Source organism: Trichoderma ghanense (assembly GCF_004382785.1).
Source record: "Trichoderma ghanense strain CCMA-1212 chromosome Unknown scaffold_6, whole genome shotgun sequence".
Classification (NCBI taxonomy): Eukaryota; Fungi; Ascomycota; class Sordariomycetes; order Hypocreales; family Hypocreaceae; genus Trichoderma; species Trichoderma ghanense.
Window position 1 is genome coordinate 417,425 of NW_027395669.1, and position 23,059 is coordinate 440,483.

The 23,059-nt window shown below is 55.3% G+C and overlaps 6 protein-coding genes across 6 annotated transcripts; 2 read left to right on the forward strand and 4 right to left on the reverse strand.

The window, feature by feature from the left end:
• Positions 1–216: 216 nt before the first annotated feature.
• CCMA1212_005752 (uncharacterized protein) lies at positions 217–2,914 on the reverse strand (the record flags this gene model as incomplete). Its single annotated transcript, XM_073702997.1, is given in 3 exon segments — positions 217–427; positions 2,286–2,830; positions 2,841–2,914. 3 exon segments carry the CDS (start codon positions 2,892–2,894, stop codon positions 217–219), a joined length of 810 nt encoding a protein of 269 aa, XP_073558413.1. The 5' UTR covers positions 2,895–2,914.
• Positions 2,915–5,367: 2,453 nt separating this feature from the next.
• Positions 5,368–5,595, reverse strand: CCMA1212_005753 (uncharacterized protein; the record flags this gene model as incomplete). The annotated part of the gene is made up of 1 exon (XM_073702998.1): positions 5,368–5,595. The coding sequence occupies one exon, from the start codon at positions 5,593–5,595 to the stop codon at positions 5,368–5,370; it is 228 nt and encodes a 75-aa protein (XP_073558412.1).
• A 1,029-nt stretch (positions 5,596–6,624) lies between these two features.
• Positions 6,625–6,918, forward strand: CCMA1212_005754 (uncharacterized protein; the record flags this gene model as incomplete). The annotated part of the gene is made up of 1 exon (XM_073702999.1): positions 6,625–6,918. The coding sequence occupies one exon, from the start codon at positions 6,625–6,627 to the stop codon at positions 6,916–6,918; it is 294 nt and encodes a 97-aa protein (XP_073558419.1).
• Positions 6,919–15,159: 8,241 nt separating this feature from the next.
• Positions 15,160–16,346, reverse strand: CCMA1212_005755 (uncharacterized protein; the record flags this gene model as incomplete). The annotated part of the gene is made up of 3 exons (XM_073703000.1): positions 15,160–15,441; positions 15,537–16,034; positions 16,179–16,346. The coding sequence occupies 3 exons, from the start codon at positions 16,344–16,346 to the stop codon at positions 15,160–15,162; spliced, it is 948 nt and encodes a 315-aa protein (XP_073558418.1).
• A 1,313-nt stretch (positions 16,347–17,659) lies between these two features.
• CCMA1212_005756 (uncharacterized protein) lies at positions 17,660–18,639 on the forward strand (the record flags this gene model as incomplete). Its single annotated transcript, XM_073703001.1, has 2 exons — positions 17,660–18,429; positions 18,489–18,639. The coding sequence occupies 2 exons, from the start codon at positions 17,660–17,662 to the stop codon at positions 18,637–18,639; spliced, it is 921 nt and encodes a 306-aa protein (XP_073558417.1).
• A 1,877-nt stretch (positions 18,640–20,516) lies between these two features.
• CCMA1212_005757 (Uncharacterized protein) lies at positions 20,517–22,856 on the reverse strand (the record flags this gene model as incomplete). Its single annotated transcript, XM_073703002.1, has 3 exons — positions 22,462–22,856; positions 21,082–22,350; positions 20,517–20,968 (listed from the first exon to the last, which is right to left on the reverse strand). Exons 1-3 carry the CDS (start codon positions 22,847–22,849, stop codon positions 20,517–20,519), a joined length of 2,109 nt encoding a protein of 702 aa, XP_073558416.1. The 5' UTR covers positions 22,850–22,856.
• Positions 22,857–23,059: the final 203 nt, after the last annotated feature.

Sequence of the window (23,059 nt, forward strand, 5' to 3'; positions counted from 1 at the left end):
CCAATCGGAAAGGACAAGACACAATTGAGGGCGGGGGAACCGGGGAGTGCTCCAGAGGTCCAACAAGGGGCGACAGAATCTAGCGGTGATCAAACGCTCGACAATAAACGGTGAGAAAGACGAGGCGATAAAAACTTTTTTTTTTTCTTTCCCTTTCCGGCACAGTAAGAGATACTCGTAAAAGAAGAGTCTTTAGTCGTAACAAGGCATCAAATTTCAGTCGTTTCGTCTCAATCGTAACATCCGCGGCGACGTGTCCAGGTCGTTGCAGCCGGCTGGCTTTCCAAGATGCCCGCGGCGAATCTCCGAGGCAGTATCAAACGTCGGTGGGTGAGGGCGGTGCAACAGGCCACCGAGGGTTCCAGGCAAATGGAAGACTCCGGGTCGAAGTGAGAGGATGGAGCTGCGATTGAGGGAGGAGGCTCGGCTTGGAGGGCAGGAGGAAGCTCTGGGGACGGGCTACAGCTGCGTGCAAACAACTGCAGACGTTTGTTCGCCTTCCTTGTCAGGTCACCCACTACTGCAATGCAGAGCGATTAGCTGCGTTGAATGCCGGATAAGAGAGGAAGAGGACGAGGCGGGGGAGGTGACAGAGGCAAAGAAGTAACGGAAAGGGAAGCAGGAAGACGGCAGGGCAAGTCGATGCGGAACCAGAGGGAAGATGTATGTAGAAGAGACCCTCAGCTGCGGCTGGCGATGTCTCGTCCTCTTTTTCTTTTTTTTTTTTTTTTTCCTTCTTTTTTTTTTCCCTTCCCTGACTTCTGCGCTCTCTTTCACTCGGCTGATGGTGCCAGTGGGGAATAAGACGGCGCCAACGGGACAAGGCACAAGCGCAGAACAAAACAGAACAAAAGACAAAGACTCAACGAGATGTCAATGGAAGTCACTCACCTTGGTCCTGGTCTCGGAAGCTGAACCGCAAGGGAAGAGAGGAAGTGAAAATGAGGAGGTCGGTGGAGTCGTGAGGACAAGAAGGAGGAAGAAGAGCAGGAAGCAAAAAGATTGTCGCCAGGCCAGGCTGGGGACGGTTTTGTTTTTGGCGGTTGAGAGGGGAGGCAGACCAACGGGGCCTGGGACGGGCCAGGGAACAGCGAGCGGTACGAGGATGGACGTCGACGGAGTGCTCTGCAGAGGCAGAGAAAGGCAGAGGCAGAGGCAGAGGCAGAGGTACCGGTACTTTGCACTCCGCTAGCAGCAGCGGTAGCGGCAGCGCCCAGGTTCAGGCAGGTCCAGAGTGGGCAAGCACAAGCTCGGGGTGGGGAACTGGGGCGCTGGCCAGTTGGTTACAGTGGAGGGGCCGGTGCTCTCCAGAGCTGGCGGGAGGCAGGGCACGAGTTCACGAGTACGCGAGAGGGACGGTACAGGGACAGTGCCGGGCACAGTCGCCATTGCGCACGAGGTACCGCGCACCACCGCCGGCCGGTACATGTACCTTGCCTTGCCCTGCCCTTCTTCAACTTCAGGTGCAAGGTTGCCCCCTTGGGCGCGTACGAGCCAGCGGTACCAGGTAGGGTAGAGCAGGGGTCAGAGCCAAGCAGCACGACCCTTCGCGGTTAGGCCAGATTGTGGGCGGATTGGCGAATCGGCCTGGTGTGGGCTCGCAGCTGGCAGGGTTCCATTTCATGGTACCGGCCGGCGTGGCGCTGCGCTGTCACGGTACGCGGGCCAGGCCATGCACTGAGGCCCTCTGCCGCAGCCCAGCAGCCGTCGCCGCGGGCAAGGCCCGCCACCTCGCCAGCCGCCCGCTGCTCGCCAGTACTGGTACCTGCGGCCAGGTACTGTTTCCTGCACCTCGCTGCATCTTCCAGCTTCATCCAAGTTGCCATGACGGTGCTGTGCTGCGCTGTGCTTGGAAACCTGCCCGTATGTACATGTATCGTAGGCGCTTCCACCCCCGGGCCTTGGCCAGGGCACTCGGCGCTGGAACTGCCCGCTGTAGCTTCCATGCGTCGGGGCCGTTATCGCGCTGCGGCACAAACGCACTGGCGGTGGCCTGTTGTACTCATACCTGCGCCGAGGCGGCGGCAGGTGAGGACATGGCGCCGCACACACGCCCGCGAGTGCTCGTACAGGGTGCAAGTACAGTACATGTGCCGTCCTAGCGCAGGGCCGCTCGTTCTTGTTGGCAGCTCCGACTCAGCTCGGAGCCCCTCCCTCGTCTTCCCCAACCTCTCTCGTCTCTGTCTGTTCCCTCCTCTCGCCCGTCCATCGCCGCCCTCATCGTCTGTCTCTGCTTGCTGGCTAGGGGCGATATCCCGCCATCCTTTGCCCGTAGGGGCCCAAACGCTGCAGCAATCGACGAACCTTCTTCCTGCCAGCAGCTGCAGGTCTCTTTCCGCCACGGCGCCAGCTCCACAGTTGGGCGCGCACTGCTTGCAGGCTTGCAGACAGCTGTCTCCCGGATGGTGCGAGGCAGTTCCGCAGCGAGCGAGGAGAAACGGACGGTACTTGATACTTTGGCGCGAGTCCAAGCACGCACACGCACAAGTTCTGCGATTCGGGGTGGAGCTGGGCGTCCAACGCAGGGCCTGGTCGCGACAAGGGTCAGAGCCAGAAGGGGGGTGTGCCAGCGCGGCGTGGGTGGATCCGCGTTGCACCAGGATTCGATGGGGCCAAGGTGAAGTGGTGATGGTCGATGGATTTGATGGTCGTTAGCAGACAAGTCGCGGCCCACCATGACTTGTCGACAGGGGACGGACGGACAACGGGCAGACGGGGCATCCGGCCACAAATCCCAGAGTGCTGACGGCGCTTGCTTGGCCCTTCGATGAGCTTGGTTGCTTCCTTTGCCCTTAGCCCTGCCCCCGCGACGACTCTCGTCCACCGCTTTCTCGCGTTACCTCTCTATGCCTCTGGTCTTTGATGCGCCTTGTCTCTGTCCCCTTGTTGGGCATTGGGCATGGCCTGATCCTTCCTGCGACGAATACCAAGTGCATTTATTCACAACTTCTGATCAGAAGCTCGACAGTAATAGCGAGCTCACTCTGCAGCGGATACGGAACGAGGTGCTACAGCACTTGTACATGCGCGTACATGGGGCCAGGGTCAATACGATTAGACAATCGCATCAGAGATCTTGCCCAGATAAGACGATTCTGAGTTGGGGGGGGGGGGCCTGGGCAATGGATGGTGCTAAGCACCCTGCGATGACTTTAGCGAGAGAGAGTGCAGGCTCATACCTGCATACATGTACAGTACAGTGCTTGTACTCGACAGCCTTTTGGGGACACAAGCACTGCTCTTGTGGAAAGGGCAGTCTCTCAAGAGGAGGGGAATATCCACGAGCTTCCCGTCCCTGCCTTGGCACAGGGAGGTAGAGAAATTCTGGTGGCACGGTGGCAAGCAACATGATCAGCGCATCTATCAGACCGTCAGGTCCGTCTCGACGGATTTACATACGGCTCGACAGATCTGGGCATCAGCAGTGCACCGTTTGCATTGTCGACACCCTGATGAGGTATGCGATAGGCCTACCTACCGATACCAGCTCGGGAAGAGATGCGACTCCAAGGTCATTGGCTCTCTTGATTTGCTGCCATCCCGTGCTAGCCTGGGAGTGGCTTAGGCGTCGGCCGACGAAGCATTTTCAAGCGCTTCTGCTAACGGAACGGCAATGCCAATGGCTGGGCCACCACCGTCAGCAAACCCGTTTCCCACACACACACACACCGTCCTTCGAACCGATCCGCCAAGCAGCTCAGGTGCTGCCGAGACAAGGCCCTTTTTTTCTCACGATACGAGCGGCTTGCAGTTGCTGCTTGTGCTGAGTCCTCATCCTAGCGTTGCTCATACAACTTGACCGGCACAATATTGGCATCCAGACGGCTCGATGTTACACATACGGGCTACCACACCGCGCGATTGCGAGGAGAAGAAGTCACCTTTGTGGGCTCGTGAGAGATGAGCCAAGTTTACCGTTTCAGTACATTTTTCGTACGAAGTCATGCCAGTACTATCTGGTAATGCAGGCCAGCTCGGGACACAGCGCGTCGTCGTCCTCGTCGCTGTACCCTTGGACTATAATTGACCGTGTACTTCGTACTAACGTCTCAACCCTTCGTGGTGGCGCAGACGCCAACTTGGAAGCTTCAAGTCCGTCTCTGCTGATCAACACAAATGCTGCCGGCCATTGGTGAACCAAACTGCATCGGTTTTTGTCTTTTATGCGGATCGCAATGCGCCATAGCTTCCGCGAAACTCTGTTGGAGCACTAAGCCGAGTGGCTCTTTACCAACGTGAGAGGCTGCACAAACACGTGCGTGATATTGCAATTTCTGGTATGCTTCTCTACATGTACGTTGTTCCTCAGCCTGTTCCTGAAAGCTTGCTGCACAACTGCCCACTCACAGCTGTCTGGTCAACAAACTCGATAACGCTAACATCTCCGCGCCAGCCTTTGTGTCTCTATACAGTACATGTTTGTTATCAGAAGCCTGTGAAGTTGCAGCTACCGCACTAGCTGATGAGTTTCGGCTATGAGTGACATCACATGCCTCTGACAGGGGGGATTCCTATGCATAGGAGAAAAGGAAAACAACAACAAGTTACTCCGTACAAGCCAACACGACATGAAGAAGGTGGGAAAGAAAAAAAGAATAGATAAAAGGAAAAGGCTCAAATTTGGAGCGTTAGCCTTGTGGGAGAAGAGGCGACCATTCGGCTCGGCTTGCTAGGGCGCACAGCCTCTGCAGGTACTTCTTTAGCTGGCTGCAGAAGGTGGAGTGCTACGGTCGCAGGATGGACGAAGATGCCGAGGAGCATCACGGCTAATCCGCGTCTTCCTGATGTGTGGTATTGACCTGTTGAGGCTGGCGAAGCTGCAGCTGCAAAGGTACATCAGCGCTTCAACATGGAGAGATCAGGTTTCACTGCCATCGAAATGCAGGGGCAATGAAAATTGGCGAAATCTTCCAAGCCGTTCGAAGCAGAAGCTCTTCAGTTTAGAAACCTACACCTGCTGGCATCGCACCACTTCATACTACCAGGTATATTCCGCATAGACCAAGGACGGGATGCAGACGGAATGTCGAGTATCGATAAGCGTCGACGGAATACAAGGCGGAACACCCCGCGTCCGATCGACTTGCAGTGGTCTAAGGGAAGGTACGCATTACACGGAGCACCGCATGCTTCCAGCTTGCGGAAAGTCCAGCCTACGACTTCCTCTTGCTGGGAACAGCTGGCAGTTGTAGCTTCAATCTGTCAACTTCAACTTCGATCCTCGGCAACCACTCTGGCTTCACCAACCCACTACCAGCCTCGGCGTCGCTCATTCGGCCTCTTTGAGCAACTACCGGAATCATCCAGGGTAGACAAGGTGCGAAGTAGAATCGCGATCAACGTCCGCTGCCGAGAATAGAAACCGGGCTACGGAGGATTAGCCGTACGTACAGCGCAGGCGACAGACACCTCAAGCTCCGTCGATTTATTAGGCGATCTGCCATGGCATGGCGCCAGCGTGCGGCCAGAGCCGGCTGGAGATGCAAGATGCACGCACGCATGACGGGGAACGACGCACTTTCGCATCAGGAACGGAGTTTCACGATGCATCCATTGTGCAGGGCAAGGTGCGCACGGCAACGCTTCCAGGATCATGCGGGCCGGGGGGCCTGACGCTTCTCCAAGGGCTCGCCGCAAGCCCGAGTCCGCCTCTGCAAGGCATTCCTGCACTTTGGCCTCGACGTGAGAGCCGCAGCCGTGGTAGTGCTTGGCCCATGCCACGATTCCAGCGGCTCCAGCTAACCTCCGGTCGTCAACCAGCAGAATTGCCGCCGGCTGCCAGCCATTGGCTCTGGCCCGAGCCCGGGCTTCTAGTCGCATCATGAAGTGCGCGATAATTCGCCCAAAAACGATCTAGCCGACAGCCAATTGCGGCGGCTGGCTCTGTACGTAAAATTACACCTACCAACCCACTCACTCACCGATGCCTGTCCACGAATGCTAACAAAGTGCCCGTCCAAGACAAGTCTCTCACTCTTTCTTGGGCTCCCGCATATGCCTACGGCATGCAGCCTTTACCGAGACAAGCCTGTGCTACGCACGTATAATGGCAAAAAGATACAAGACACCCGACATCTTCTCTACCGAGCCTTACTCCTCCGCCTGCAACGCCGTCCATGTGTGGTCCTCGATATGGTAGCCTAGGGCCCGGTCGATTCTTCTGTCTGCGGAAGCATCAACTGGACGCGCTCCGTGCTCGGCAACTCAGTTTCTCCACCAACTCAAGACACAAGCACGATAATCTTCAGGGCTAGCCTTGGCAGCCGCCACCCTTCATCCACGAAATCAGGCCAACGATCCTATTCGTCGGAGAAATTGGACCAGTGCAGCTCTTATCGTTTGTTGCACAAGAAGCTTCATTCGGCATCCCCCTTTTATCTTGCCCAAGAGGCATCCTTCGGAATAGGCGAGTAGTACAACAATTGAAATCTTGCACCTTACATGTGCTGGTGGTGAAACAAAGCAACCGTCGCAGCGATTCAACGTTTAGTTGGCGATCTCATACTACTCCTCCAGCCCGGTGACCCCACAGCCGGATGATTACCCAGCTAGGCGGGCGTCTTGCGATCACCGAGGGCCTGGCAGATGTGGAGGGAGAGGGTGCAATGCAAGCGCCAATGCAAAATGGCAAAGCCTTCCCCGCCGACCATTGCGATCCCGGAGACGCTCTATTGCGAATTGCGACGCTCCCGGAGCAAGGCTGCCCGCCGACATGAGATGCTGCTTTCACCAGCGCTCTTGCGGTTCGGTTCTCGCCCCGTCCAGCGGCAGCCGTGCGAGCGTTTTCTCTACCATTCACCATGGCCAAGTCTGGCCGAGGATCTGATGTCCGTGACATGCCGGCTCTGGGATGTGGTGCCACTGCAGAAGAAGAGGTGGGGTGCTGCCGACCGAATGCAAGATTCCGTCGGGGACTAAAGCGCCGCTCATCTTGCCTGATGCACGCTTGCCACAGCGTGTGCAAGAATCCATACTTGCATAACCTGCATGTCTTGGACAACAAGTATCTTGCACATATCTAGCATGGAAATATCAACAGGAAAAACAAACAAACCCACAAACCTGTTGACGACGATGTTCGCCACCACCAACGCCTCCGGGGACGGGTGCTTCACGGCTGAGTTACCGCCGCGACTGTCCGCAATCAAGGCATCCCTTCTCATCATGGTATGTCCAGAGGCTCTGCGCCGTACCTCACATGGACCTCCGTCAAGCATCCATGCAATGTCGGCTCAGGGATCATGCCTCGACTTTCTCCCCTGTCCACTAGATGTCGGACTACTAGGAAGGGGTAGCTGCTTGGTGACGGGGGCTTGGGGAAATACCTAGGCAAGACTGGGTTTTCTTTCACCTTCGTTCTCTCGTCAGAAGATGCTTCAACAAGGCGGCTGCCATCATTCCTCGACAGCAACCAGCAAGAATGCCTGATGACCCTTCTGGCCCTATGCTCTCCATCTCTCGTTGTCTCCTTCACTTTCTCCATCAACACCGACGTGCCTACCATAACAGCTGTTGATAACGCCAGCAGTCGTCTTTCCACAAACACTATGGGGTACCTTCTTTCCCACGACTGTCATGTACCTAGCTGAGGTTTATATGAATGTGCAACCGTCTCACTCGCACTGTGTATTGGTCTCTCGTGCCGTACCGGTACTTCCCAGCCATCTATTATCGAAGCATGGCCTGAGCTTTTAGGGGAACGAACGCGAAGGGAGGGAGGGGGTGATGGGGCGGGGGGGTATGCGTTGGCAAGCTTTCTCCCGCTCTCTTGGATCTGCCCTCGCCCTTTCGTCTTCTTCTCCCTTCCGCCTTCAAGGAGATATCGGTTCTAGATGCAACAGGTGACTAGCCCGTCTACGAAGTATGAGAATGGGTCAGACCCGGTCCCGAGGGCGTTAGCAATCCTCCCTAATTCGAAGCTCATCATGACCGGCTCTCGTATCTCACCAGAAAAACCTTGCAGGAGCGGGGATTCAAAAACACACCCAGCCAACTAGAGCGGTTGTGGTGTCTTGCATCTGGGGAGGCTTGACAGCTGGCCGTTCCCCACTGGCTGTATCATCTCGCCAGCACGTTTCAACAAAGGACACATGGCCAGCCACACAACCAACTCGGGGAGTTAGTATATTTTTGGTCATGATCTTGGATCTTTCTTGTCTTACTTCGGAGCGACCATCACGCAGCAATGTCAACGGCCAATGAGGACTCCATCGCCCATAGTGGAGGTGGTTGGATGTTTCCTTGCCTTTCACGTGTGCCAAAAACAAAGGAACGGCCTCCTCCGGCGGTCGGGAGTGTCAGGATGTATCACGAATCAATTGAGCATGCCGTCGCCTTCCTTGCTATGATCAGACTTACATAGTGCCTGGCCGGTGGGGGGATTGCCACCCCAGCTTGACGAGAAAGCAGGGCTTTGGGAACAATATTGGAACAGCACGTCGTGCAACTCCAGGGATTCAACTCCACGGCGACCGCTACGCTCGTACGCGCTTAATTCCAATGCATGTTCGGGACTCTATACGGAGGAGGAGGAGTCATGACGTCTTATGCAGCCGACATTGTTTGGCAAATTGACATAAAACGACGGCATCTTTACATACTGCTACTGTCACGAAGCCAACATGTTCTTTGCCCTCGGCTCCTCATCCCTATGATCTCCAAGGATGGGCGCTTTGCTCTGCCAGTAGTAATACTGGCTCGTACCTGTATCTGTAGGTACAGGCTTCGGATACACGACACAATGTGCGCGCCGCCTGAGACTCATTATGCATGACATGCTGCAGCACTGAGGTGCGGGCTGATCTGGCATATTGCCAAACCGAGAGCCCCGGCCAAAGCAACTCATTCATAGCCCTGCTTCGATGCCGGCCGTTGGCGAAGTCTCCAGACGGGGCGACCCCGTGAACGAGGTATTACTGCATACGTTAACTTCTGATCAGAAGATTTGTTCGCCTTTGAGGCGAGTGTGCGAACGCATCTCCTGGCGCAGGGATGGACGAGGTTCACTGGATACGAAACATGCAATGTCTGCGGATTAGGCGCGCTTGTATGCGAAGGCTCCTGCACTCGCGGCACTGCCTACCCGCGATACTCGACGTTTCTCTGCTTTTTGTGAGCAGCGCTCCATATTGACAGAGCACATCACGCTGCACGTCTGATCGAACTCATTCACGCCATGAGCTTCGCCTGCGATCTCGCCTCAGATTCGAACAGCTTGATCCATCTTGACAGCAAGTCTGGCATTGGCGTCTGCTTGTTCCAAGAACCACCACTACCGTATCCGAAGCGCTCGCACGGATGTGAGTACAAACAGACGTCCACAAGAAGTTGCATAGAGCATTGTCACACCAAGCCTACACACCACGCGGGCCGGTCGTACGTTGCATACCACCTCGACGATGTGAAGTCCCCCCAAGAGCGTCGTCAATCCATTTCAGCGTCTTACAAGAGCTCCGGCAAAATTCGAAGCCTGTGCCACGGTTCAGGCCTCAGAGTCACGCCTTTTGCGCCACGAATGCTGCCCTCCCCAATCGGATCATCGAGCCGCTCTCCCTGTCATAAAGGATGAACGAATCAACGTTTCACCAGCTCACCTGGACAGTTCAACGGTGCTTACCAAGTGTAGCTCGATTGAAACTTTGCAATGGCTGAGGCCGAGCGCTCCCTCGCTTGTTTCGTCGACCCTAACTCGAGGTTGAGATGGCGGCAGAGTCCCTGCAGCCTTGCTTCTAGCTTGAAGCTTTGTTTAGGATGATACAACCCAAGCCAGAGGAAGAGGGGGAGGGGTGGCAATGCTAGCTTTGCAGCACTTGCATGATGCACAGCGGCTATGTATGTCTAACACATGGCCAATCACTCTATCTGCTGTGGGGACTTGGAAGAGACATGGGGTCCCCTCCTGAGTGGTTTCATGACGGGCCATTTCCAGCCCTCGATTTCTTTTTTTGAATTCATTTATACTTTCCCCAACCGCTACGGAGTACAAGTTCGGATTGCAGGATACCGTACCACTACGAGGCACCGGGTACAGCTTGAGAAGGGGGAGACCTGGTTTCTGCTTGGGGACCCCTTTGCTTTCAACGATATGACATACACGCCTGCCCTTCCTTCACGTCCCTCAAGCCAAAAGCTGGACTCTATCCGACATGGCTATATCTACGAAGCAAGGTGCTTCGTAATACCCAAGGGGCCGTGGCTTGAAATTCTCTCCATCTCCCCACCGTGTGTACCGATGTCAGTTTCGGTGGAGGTTGTCGCTCTCATTTGGTCGATCCTACATTAGCCTTCCCGTCTCTTTTGGCGGCCGGATGCGAGCTGGTACTTCCGTCAGCCAGCAAGTGAATAGGGTACCGACGCCGGAGCAGCTGGGCGGTGCTCCCGTCATGCACGCTTTTTCTTTCTTCTTCTTTTTTTTGGCGGCATGGCTACTATTTGCCTACCGAATCACGCTGAGCATTTCTGATTGAACTCGCGATGCTACGGTTTGCCTTCTTCCACAGTACTGCTGCGATAGTACAACATACCACGCAAGGCTCGGCCCAAGTGTGTGAGCTTCTACTTCTAGCGCACGTATGTGCAAGATTGCCGTGGCTCCGGACGGGCTGCCCTGAAGTCTATTGTGCCGTGGTTACACGGGACGCTGCTTCCAAGGACCGGTACTTTGTACTCCGAACACCAAGACCCTAGCTCGATTTGTGAGGGCATTGAGTCTTCTGTGCTCACCTGTGACAATCGATCATGGTCGGAGCGTTGCTGATGGTGCTGTTCCTACCACTATCTCTGGGGTCCTCCTCCAATGACCACTTTACACACGGTACGAACAGCGGTTCTGTCATGCCTTCTGGCCGAGCGGCAGAGGAATGGAGGTATCTTTTTTTTTCAGCTTCTCAGCACGATAGTCCGCACACGACCCAGCTGCCATTTGGTCGTGGGCTGCGTGTCAATTGATGCTGCCACCGCCGGTGGCTAAGGTCAAACAGCGGATGATCCCTTTCTCTCTGCCTCTGCCTCTAAACTCTCCTCACTTCGGTTCCCTGATTCTGCTACCAGGGCCTACCGGAGACGAGATGAGCCTTTGCTACGTACGAGGCAAGCGGTTGCCGCTGCTGTTGTTATTTTAGCGACTCCAGTGGCCAGGGCGGCGAGGGGCCTCAATATCAGCCAGGCCAATGAGAGCACACCACGTCTCTGCCATACCACACCAGATCCCGTGAAGGGCCGCCGCCGTCGCCGGCGCTGTTGTGTGGCTTCCCACCCCCAGCACGGACCAAGCACGTCAACTCCTACGCAGGGCTGGACTTTTGAGGGAAAGGGCGTTTTCACTGCGCTTCTGTCGAGCCAGCACATCCAGCCTTTATTGGAGCTTTCAAGGATGTGCTGCCCAATTACTCTATAGAAGTTGATAAGCGAAGCTGTACAGGAGCCCTGCGACCCGGGACTAGCGACCGCCTGGGCGTTGGGCTCTCACCCCGTATCTCGTGGTGCTCAACTCACACTGTTTCTGCCTTGGACGAATCTTCGGAGGAAAGCTGGCGTTCCTCCTATGGTGCTTGCTCGGAGCAGCTTCCTGGCCTCGACTCCCTCAAACCACACTTCACGTTTCCCAGGAACTCTTTACGAGTAGTATTCGTTTAGGGCAGCTGAGAAAGGGGAAACAAGCCCTGGTCTGAATTTCAAGCAAAGACTCTGGTCCAGATGCAAACCGCATGCCATGAGTGCGGTCATGTACGAGCACGATAAAACCTACTCGTTCGATATGCATGGCACAAGCGTTGTATTGTGAGACTTGCCCCCCGGGCTCAGCATAGTACAAGTATGAGTTTTGAGATACTAAATGCGTGGACGAATGGTCCGCCTCACATGGGAAGACCAATGGTTGTTCTTTGGCTTCCCTCGTCAGAACTGGCCCGATCACAGCCGCCCATACTGCTGGTATACTGTTTACGAGCTACAACATGGCATTGGTTTCAGGCCACGAACGCAGAAAGGTACAGGTCACGGACGAGTTCAGACATCACCGAGAGGGCGCAGTTTGCCATGATGGAACGACGCAATGAGTCAGACCGGATAAGGTCTCTCTGATGCTCTTGTGAGCTCCCTCGAATCCGGGCGAGTGCCTTTGGCCTTTGGTGACGGAACGAAGGGAAGCCGAGAGAAGAGAAAGCCAGCACGCACATGCACGTCCCTCCTCTTGCCCGCTTGTGGTCCTTTCGTCTCTGCCGCTATGTAGGGCCCTCTTGTACTCCGTACGACTTGTCACTCGTGAGTTGGCTGTGGCCACCAGCACTCTTGTTGCTGTCTTTGCCTTTCAGACTGTCTTGGAATCACTTGAACTGTCCTCGGAACCGACTGCAGCATTGTCTCGCCCTGCGAACTCCCGCAACCCGAGTGACATGCCTCGCGCTGTGGTATCGACTGATGAAAGGACAGTGGCGTTATCCATCAGACTTATACTGAATGATGCTCGGGGTACGTCGAGGCTCAGGTTATGCCAATCAAATCTGGGCCTGACAGCTAATACCGTCCCAAGCGTACGTGCACGTCCTCGCGAGCAATCGAGGACAGAGACGGCGAGGGTGCCTCATTGGCGTGATCGATTCTCCGTCTCTTGCCTTTCAGATCAAGCTCAGCATTCTACTATCGTATGTGTGTACAGGCACACAGCTCTCTATCAACAGGTTTGCCTCTTTGGAACCACGTGGTCAATGCTGAATGTAGTCTTGCGATCCTGACGTCCGTTTTGCTTCTACCCTGGGGTGGAGCATTGGTTTGGAGGAGGAAAACGTGACGTGCTGTGGTTTGCTCCTTGAGCTCACAGTTCTTCCGTCTTGTTTCTCTTCGCCTTCGGAGCATTGCCGGCGGACTCGTCAGCCCGAACCCTTCCTTGCTCGGCCGCCTCTAAGGGGAAACTTGTCCATGCGATCAAGTTGCAGCCACGCAATGGCCTTGCCCTGAAGCCCCCCTCCCGGAGAGACAATCCCCCTTTGCTCGCCCTCTCCTCCAGACTGGACAAGGGAAAAGGCAGAGCTTGGGCTCCTTGTGTGGTTGTGTGGTTGTGCGTGGTGGTTTGTGGTGGCGGCTCCATTGCCTAGCGTCTGGCTTTGCTCTCTCTCTCTCTGTCTCTCTTCCTCCTCACCGCTTATTGCTTTGCTCTCGCACATTTCTGATGGATGGAGAGCAGCCCCTCCTTGCATACCCGATTTTGCATGGAGTTCCACTCTGGGGGGGAGACGACTAAGAGGGGGGTGGCGTGGATGCGGATTATGGGGAGGGGTGTGCGTGTGTGTGCGTCTTGTGTGCGTCTTGTGTGCGTGTATGGGCGATTCGGCTTGGCTCTCTTTGGGAACCGGAGAGAGCTCTCGCTGGCCTGCCATTCGTCTTTTTTTTTTTTTTTTTTTTTTTTTTTTTTTTTTATTTATTTTATTCATTTCTCTTTCTTCTCCTTTCCCTCCTTCTCCTCTCAGGGTATCATCGTCTTACCTTTTTCTTCCCTGACGTCTGAGATGTGAACCCACTCAACTGCGTTGTTCTCTCCTGCTTGTCTTGTGTTGGGTCCCTTGCCAGCTCAGAGGACAAGGGGGAGGATCCGCCCGCCTACGAGAGACAAGGCGGTCCGTGGGCAGATCGCCCAGGTGGGCAGGGCAAGGCAAGGCAAGGCAAAGCAAGGTCCTCCTCCATCGTGGTCACGGTACGAAGTCACGACGAAAGGGCCCCAAGTTCCCAAGCCCTCTCGGGGCCGAAGGGTGGTGTTGGTGGTTGATTGAGCTGCCGACATCAAGCTGGAGTGACTAAGTGAGTGAGCGAGCGAGGGTCAATGCAATGCGGATGGTGACAATGGGACCCTTGGGGAGAGGAGAAAGGGAACGGCGAGAGTTCATCTGCCAAAGTAGTACGAAATGCACCCAGTACGAGAGAGGAGGATGGGACAGAGATGGGTGGTCCCTTGGCCAATGCTATGAGACTGATTGATACCGTGCCCGTCAGTCAACAAATGCTACCTGCGTCCAATGTGTTGGGTAAGACGAGCCCTCATGTTAGAGGCAGAGCAGAAAGGGCTGGATCAGGCACCAGCAAGAGGGTCCTCGAGGCTGATAAGAACCTCGAAGAAGAGGCAAAAATAGGAATGAGCCGTTCGAGGTTGTTATTACATGCTCGCAGGGAGGACGCCTCCGTACCGTCCTTTGTACAAGCATGAGGTATGTCAAGTAATATCGTGAATGCGTGTGTTTGCTGTTCATCTGTGTGACGAGGACCAGGAGGAGTCCCCCGTCTTCATGCTCTCTTTTGTTTTCATACGGAGTACAGCCCCCGTCGTCGTTTGATGCTCCTTACACCATGATCACCATCAAATTTGTACGAAGCGCGTGGGCTTACATCTTATAGCAGTCTGCCACCCTCGTGTGGTTGTCAAGATGCTTCCGAAAAGGAAGGTCTGGCTCGTCAAAGATCTCAGACGTTGGGCGCATGATGGATCGCTTGGCCAACCTGTCTCTCTTCCTTGGACCCTGACTGTGTTCATCTCACGCATGTCATCTTTGTGTGAATGAGCGAGCCAACAGGGACAAAGTGACGGCATGAGAAGTCTGCCGAATCGTCTTTCGTACAAAGTACGTAGCGATACATTCTTTAATAGCTCTCCCGCCACAGGCGCGCCATGAAGGATGAGTGACCGGGGGAGATCTCGCGGGATGGTCCTCTTCGTACGTGCGAATGGTCCACCTGACTTGCTGCTGTATGAGCGGTAAATGCTCTCGGTGGGCATCTGGAAGATATCGATCTACTTCGTACAGCAGCAGAGCATCTGTCTTGTCCCTTGTCTCCCTGCTTGGTGCAGGCACGCTGCTGTGCGAACTGCTGCCTGCTATACAGACACCATACACAACGATTCTGTATGTGCATCCGTACGTAGCCAGCGTTGACACATTGGTATGTACGAAGTAGGTCCCTGCTGACGTACATGTGCATAGAGGCTGATCTGTCTCGCGAATGCATTGATTAGCACTGCGCTGCCTGCACGCTGGGATTGGCTGAAAGGATCCCGGGGCTCCGTGGAAGCACGAGGAGCGCCGAGCTTCTCCAGCTCGACCACGACCACGCATTTCGACTTCATGCGATTTGGACGACGGCTGCTGCGGCTGACTTGTCGCAACGACGAGCGACTCATGCATCGACACGAATGGCCTGCGAGTTGCCCAGCCGGTATATGCGCTCCTCTCGCTGTGAGAGATTAAATGTCCCTAGGCATGGCTCTCCAGAAGTACCGGTACTGGTGACTCTGCGCTGGGCGCGGAGACACTTGCACAAGTAACAACCTGGAAGTGCGGGCTTGCTCGTCGTGGCCAACATTCGGGGACCCATGTTCGGATCCATATCACATAGACGAGCTGTTCCGTAGCCGAGATCCCAAGCCCGGAGCTCCCACGAGATACAACCTCCCGCGTGCTGCCAAAACAAAGAATGGCTCAGAAACTGCCCAGGGGATGGGAAGTCGCAGCGTGTCTTTCATACATGCCGGCACAACATCAACGTGCTCCTACACGCCAGCAGAATAGCATCGCATCGTATCGTACAAGATGCTCCGAAATCTGGTGGGGGACCTTGTCTAGTGATCTGCAGCAAAGCGGCCTGGGGACTGGTGGTGCGCTGCCCCCGTCAATCCTACACAGGGTCGCCGTGATTTTCAGTCGAGCGGCTGCGGTCCAGACAAAGGGCACCTTGCATGCGCGCGCACAGAGCAGAAGAGCTGGCATGAGAGATGTCGGCTTGCCTTTGGAGTATGTACCACCAGCGTGTATGTACATACAGACACGCAAACAAGCAGGCATACCGGCGCTTCGTACAGCACGAGGTAAACGCTGCAAAGCAAGTATGATGCGCATAAGTGCGGCGAGGCAAGATGCCATGTAAGGTGCCGTGGTCCATGATCCGGTAGGGGGAAGCACAGGGCCAAAGAAGGGGAGCCCTGCAGGACGGAACCTGCCACAGCCGCGATGCTGCCAGAGTTGGCCGAGCGGCTGGCTGGCTGGTTGGTTGCGCTATGTGCATACTTGGAAGCTCGTGCACGGTCGCGGTGCGCAGTTTTACAACCGGCGCCGTCGTGCTCGTCTGGCGACTTGTGCGGAGAGTTGTCGTGGACAAGGCCATTCGTCCGGAGCAGAGCTGAAGGGCGAGCAGTCGACGAGAGGATCACGGATGCTGAGGGAGGCGCAATCACCGACCCAGCCACCTCGAGGGGGAGCATGTCTCTCTGGAACGGGGTCCTTGTCGCTGCTCAACGCTGATATGCCGCTTTGTTGCGTGCGCTCTGTCATCGACTTGCCAATCGCATTGGAGGGCGAAGAGAGCATAATGAAACCAGCGCAACCTGGGCAGGGGATTGAACCGGTACAGTCGTCTATTGGACGCACAGACTACACCTGCTGATGAGCGACGTGTCTAGTGGATGGGCGACGCCTTCATTCGAAGAATCAGGTGTTCAGATCTTAGGATTTCATTGTGGACTCGCCTAGTAGGCCAGACGAGAGCGATGCCATCTTGCGCAGAGCGGTGTCGCAGTCAATGTCCCCATGAGAGGATGAGAGGATGGGGCTGACAGCGCACATCAAACGGTGTGAAGCCTCAGATGCTCCGGTGGGCCAGTAGCCTGCTTGTCTAGTTGAGTTGTGTAACCATCGTGGAGCAGAAGAGAGGGACGACGAGGGACAAGAGTCATGGATGAAGACGGCTTCCGCGCTTATATGGCGTGTTCAAGGGTACCATCTCCAAGAGAGACTCTGCATGCTGCACGCAAATCTCCCTTCAAGCGCTCATCTCGCATGCAGCTCGGAGGAGCCAACCGGCGCATCACTAGGCAAGGCGCATCATGGATGCCGAGTGCATTGCGTTCGACGAGGAGCAGCCATGCGGAGAGGCAGCTTGGGGGTCCTTGGGGTGTCTCCCGGCAGGCTTGGTGTGGGTGTGGGGGGCTGGCTCTGGACGAGGTCGGCCCTGGGCGAGATGCTGGCCATCTGGCAGAGACGGGTGGCGATGCAGGAGCGGCTCCTGGTGTAATGGTGGTGGTCTGTTCACCCTCACAGGAGGAGGAAGCCGAGACATTTGGAAGCGCTGGCCCGACTTACAGCGGACTTTTGTGGCGATGTTCCGGCCCGGGAGTCTGGCGGTGGCGATGCGAGGGACGGGCGGCATCCATAACTGCAGATGCAATGCTTGCCCTCACCAGCGGGAGAGGACGGCTGGGTTGATGCCCCGATGCTGATTCTGCTCATCTTGGGGATTTATGGGAGAGAGAGGAGGAGAAGTTGGAAGGAGGATACAGCAGAGAGTCATGTGACCTGGCGTCAGGCAGGCGCCGGAGAGTCGTGACAGCTGCCGCGAGTCTAGCGGCTCAAACGCGGTTGTAACGCGGCCGGAATGGCGCCGTTTCTCCCCTCTCCCTGCTATGGCAGAGGGAAGATTCTTCTCAAGGGGACCGATTGATACTGCACAGTCTTTGGCAAGGCGTGCAGATGAGCATCTCCTCTACCCCATCTTCGAGATACGTCTTTCTTCTACATGATACTGCAATCTGCTTCAGCTTCAGCTTCAGCCACAGCGGCTCCTGGATGCAGCTGCTATTACTAGCCCTTGCCCATGCACGCCATCTCGACCCCCAACAAGCGACATGTCACCCCCTGACGGCAACCCCCTGTCCCGCATCTCCGCCACGCGCCGCTTCGATCCTTGGAACTCGTCCGCCACTGGCCACCAGCGCGCAGAGACGCAGCCCGGCACCGGATGGAGGCTCTCGCGGACCAGGAAGCTCAACAGCCAGTTCGGCGCCGGCGACGGTTCCGGCGGCAAGAGGCTGAGCGATACCTGGGGGGCGGGTGCAGAAGACGCCTGTGGTGATGCCGGCAGAGGCGGCGGAAGGGGGAAGGCCAACGGCAGGATCAACAGCAGTGTGCAGGATGGCAGCAGCAAAAAGAGCAGCGTCATGGACATGCTGACTCGGCCCGGCCTGATGCGCCAGGCGCTGGGATCGAACCAGCCAAGGCAGGCAAACGCAAGAGACAGCCACAGTCGCGAGTTCATCGCGGGAGATGCACGTCTCACAGCAGAAGAGCGCTTGATGCAGCAGAGACGGCTGGAAGACGAGGATAAGCAAAAGCAGGCACGGGAAAACCCGCGCAAGCTGTTCGATGGAGTCACCGTCTACGTCAACGGCAGCACCTTTCCCCTAGTATCGGACCACCGGCTCAAGCAGCTCATCAGCGAGAACGGCGGCAACATGTCCCTGAATCTGGGCCGGCGAAAGGTCACCCACGTCATCCTAGGGCGACCCAATGGCTCGACAGAGGGCAAAGGTCTCGGCGGTGGCCTGGCTGCGGGCAAGCTGGAAAAGGAAATACGCAAAATTGGTGGCTGCGGCGTCAAGTTTGTCAGCGTGGAGTGGTGAGGTTGCCCCTGTGTCTTTGGAGACTCGCAACTTGTGTACTAATCTAGCATGTCAGGGTTCTACAGAGCCTCCAGGAGGGGAGAAGACTACCCGAAACGCGCTTCTCCAATGTCAAAATGGCCACAAAGGCACAGAACAGCGTCTATGGGCTGTATACCAAGCACGATGCCGGCTCCAGGTCCACGTCGTCAGACCCTACTCCTTGATTCTCCCGTTGTGGCCGCCATGGCCTATTCCTCGACCATTGGACACACCACGTGGATCCGATTGGGCAACGAAACAAGTTGGATGACAAACATTTCATCATGATTAACAGATATGGAGGATAAAAAGCTGAGAGAAAGAGACCGATAACCGGCCTCTCACATTATACCGATACGAGCTCATGATATATCACCTCTCATGAAGCACAGAACCAAAACATAACCCCACGTAGTGCAAGCACGAAATCTATGTCAGAGGGGAAAAAAAAAAAGAAATCAGAAAAGCAAGGGGAAGAATTGCAATAAAGATGATTCAGGAGAAAACTTGCCCAGAGCTCAACATGCAAGTCCCTCAACGTGCCACCACGCCTACTATATCCTCGCCGACGAGGAAGCAAAAGGAAATTACAAACACAAAAAAAGAACGAACCAAAAAAGCCCAAAGGCTTTGAGCAACGATCTAACTGACTTTAGACCCTGTCCCGGGCTCACAGAGCGCTTTTCACCCCTCTTTTCCTCCCCTTACACAAGAAAACGCTTTGTTGTATAATATCTTTCCGAAGCGGTGGCGGGCTTTTTGTGTTTGCGTTTGCACGAGCAGTATTCGCACCAGGGCGAGCCTATTCCTTCTTCCAACGGGAGACCGACGGGGGATGGGGGCCATTGGTGTTGGGGCTCGTTTGTTTGCGCGCCTCGGCATCTCGAAGCTTCTCATTCGCGAACAGGTCCATCGTCTATCAGAACTCAGGACGACGCTCCCACGATCCCAACTGCAACTTGACGCCTTCTCTTCTTCCTCCCATTGGAAGAAAATAGCCAGGCACAGCATCTGACTCAACTCTCCCCTTGGCAATTCCCTCTCACCAAGATGGACCCCCCCCCCAACCCTCTTATCCATCCCGTGTCCCACCTCCGCCGTGCAACTCCATCCCCCATCTCCCGCCTCCTCGACCGCCTCTAATGTAACAAACCACATGCAGTCAAATCACCAGTCCCAGCCCGCCTCAAAATGACACAAACCCGTTTTCACTTTCAAAGGAAGAGGAAATAAAAAATAAAGAATTCGAATATATATATATATAAAAGGAGAGGGGAGAACAAAGATCAGAGCAACTACAAAGCCGCAAACGCAACCATCCACACACGATAAGCAAAGCTGCCCCCTTCTCGTCCATCCGTAGATATGCACGCACACACACGACACTCACATCCCTTTAAAAACAAAGGGAGGGCAACGCAACTGCGTTTTTTTGTGCAACTGTCTGTCTATCTGCTGTCCGTCCAGGGGTGGCGACGATATTCCTCCTTTTTCTTCCGTTATGATTTTCTGTTTCTTCCATTATGTCTTTATCATCTTTCTTCTTTTTACTTCTAGTATTTCGCTGGTAGTGGTAGGACAAGGGCGACGTTGCAAGTCTGTTTCGAGTTCGAGGGGATACGAGAAGAGGGGTGGGGGGTTTTCTACTATTGTTTTCGACATCGGATGATATTGAGTCTCGAATCGAAAGAAGAAGGAGAGGAGAAGGAGAGGAGAAGGAGAAGGAGAGTCAAGAAGATAGGGAGTGAACAAAATATGGCACTGTCAGAGGCTTATGAGGAATCTTTGTCTGATGTGACCGAGTTGCTAAGACTATGGTTATGTCTCTCGGACAGTTATTGTCTAGATGCGACTTGGCGAAAATGAGGAACGAGTGCCCACTTCTTCCATAATAAAGTGTCCTCACTGAGAGAAGTATCTCGTTCAAACGTCTGGTATATCCAACATTCACTCTTCACAATCAGTAAGCGCAATATCCATCGATGTGATTGCTCAATCCAAACAGAGGGCTCCATCAGCCACAGATCAAAGCACCTAGGCTGTTCAATACATGCCAAGCTCATTACAACTTCGCCTTTATGTCGTGATCCTCGATAGCGGTGTGTTTGCTGCCCACAGCATCGAAATACTCCTTTACCTTGGCCCTGGCCACCTCCACAACTGCCGCGTCTTCCACGGTGCTGGGCACCGCGACTTCTTTGTCAAACTCGCCCTTCGTTGCATTCTCCAGCAGCTCTCTCAGCACTCGCCTGAGAGTCTTGCCGGAGCGTGTCTTGGGGATCATGCCCTTGCCTTGGATGATGCCGCCAAGAGAGGCAATGGCGCCGACTTGTTTCCTCACCAAAGCCTGGATCTCGGCAACCAACTTTTCGTCAGGGACAGCAGATTTTGGGTGATTTGGGGTGGAGAGAGTTATAAAGGCGAAAGGTAGCTGGCCCTTGAGGGCGTCAGGGACACCCACGACGCAGGCTTCTGCAACCTGAGGATGCGAGGTTATGGCTTGCTCAATACCACCTAGAGACAGCTTGTCAGCTAAACTGTCGCCAATGTATCGCATCACAGCCAGCCTTGGAGCTTAGAATGTGAAAAGAAACAGGGGCATGGTAATCCAGGCGGGGCAGACTCACCGCTTGACAGCCGATGTGCGCTCACGTTCAACACATCGTCGTTCCTGCTCATGACGTGGATATAGCCTTCTCCATCAATCCAGCCCGAATCTCCTGTATCCAGCCACTTCCCCTGAAACCTCTTCAAGTATCCCTTGTAAAACCGCTCCTCATCATCCCAAAGAGTGCGGAAACCTGTCGGCGCCAGTGGCATTGCCAGCACAATGTTGCCCATGGTGCCTCTTTCGACTTCACGGCCTTCATCGTCTACGATGTGGATGTCGAAGCCAGGCATGGCTTTGCCCGCGCTGCCAGGCTTGAGGTGAGGCGGATGATGACGAGCCTTGGCCTTACGGTCGCGGCCTGCGTGGGGGACGAGAGCACGACCAGTCATGGGAGAGCCGGACTCGGTGGACCACCAATTGTCGACAACATGAGCAGAAGGTGCCGCGTACTTATCCAAGAGCTCCTGATACATGGCTATAATGCTTGGCTCCGAGCGCTCTCCTGCTAAGAAGAGGGCGTTGAGTGAGCGGAGACCACCGCGCTCACCGACCTGCTTCAAGAACTTATTGTCAGGATCGTCGCGCTTGATGGCACGAAGAGCCGTCGGCGCAGTGAACATGGTGTTCACCTTGTACTCTTCGACAATGCGCCAGAAAGCCGATGCGTCTGGCGTCCCGACAGGCTTGCCTTCATATATGACAGTGGCAGCGCCGGCCAGCAGCGGTGCGTATATGATGTAGGAGTGGCCAACAACCCAGCCGATATCCGAAGCGGTAAACACAACGTCTCCAGGCCCATGAATGTTGAATAGATAGCTTATCGAAAGATGTAGGCCAACAGCATGGCCTCCAGCGTCTCGGAGAACACCCTTGGGCGATCCTGTGGTGCCGGATGTGTGAATGATGTAGACGGGGTCGGAGCTTTTCACAGGAACACACTCCGCCCTGATGCCTCTTGACCGTGCGCTCTCGACGACCTTCTGCCAGCTTGCTTGACCCGCGCTGCGGTCAGTGGGTGTCCAGCGAGCCTGGTCCCTCTGCCACACGAGCGTCCGGCGCGGTTTGTGCTTGGCAAGCTGGAAGGCCTCCTCAACAAGCGGGCGATATGGCACAGGAGGCTTGTTGCCCTCAATGCCGCACGACGCGGTCAAGAGGGCGACGGGCTTGCATGAGTCGATGCGCTGAGCGAGTGCATTTGGGGCAAAGCCGCCAAAGACAATGGAGTGAATGGCACCAAGACGGTTGATAGCGAGCACGCCAATCAAGGCCGCGGGGATCATGGGCACTTTTCGCGTTGTTAGCAGATGATCAACATGCTTAGAGAGACGGGAGGTATGCGAGTAGAAGAGTAGGAAAGTGAAGCGTCATGGTAAGGAGATTATATGAAAGAACTTACTGTAAAGCATGACCACATCGCCTTTACGCACGCCATCTTCCCTCAAGGCACCAGCAAAGACCTCGACCTCGTCAAGCAGCTGACGGTACGTGAACTTCTGTTTGGTCTGGGTGACGGGGCTATCAAAGTAAACGGCAACCTCATCGCCGTGGCCAGCCTCGACATGGCGGTCGACGCAGTTGTAGCACGTGGAGATCTCGCCGTCCGGAAACCACTCCCAGCTGTCGTGTTCAACACCGCTCTTGAGCTTCTTGGACGTCAGCTTCAAGACGGTGCTGGGCTTCTTGTGCCAGTAGAGATGCTCGGCCTGGTTGGCCCAGAACTCCTCGGGTTTCTCCAAGCTGTGCCGCAGGATATCGTCCTGGACGTGGCCCCCCTTTCCAGACATGGCGGTTCTTTGGGAGCAAGGCAAGACAGACAAGACCGGTGACTGCAATTGACAAGTCGGGCGCGTAAGGAGATGCCAAACGAACTGCCGAGTGAGCCCCAGGCTGCTTCTTCGCCAATGCATGAGCCTTTGACTCCAGATATAAGTAAGTAGTAGGTAGCCAACAGCAGCTCAAGCAGCTGCCCTTATCCTCGGCAACGCAGCCCCCTT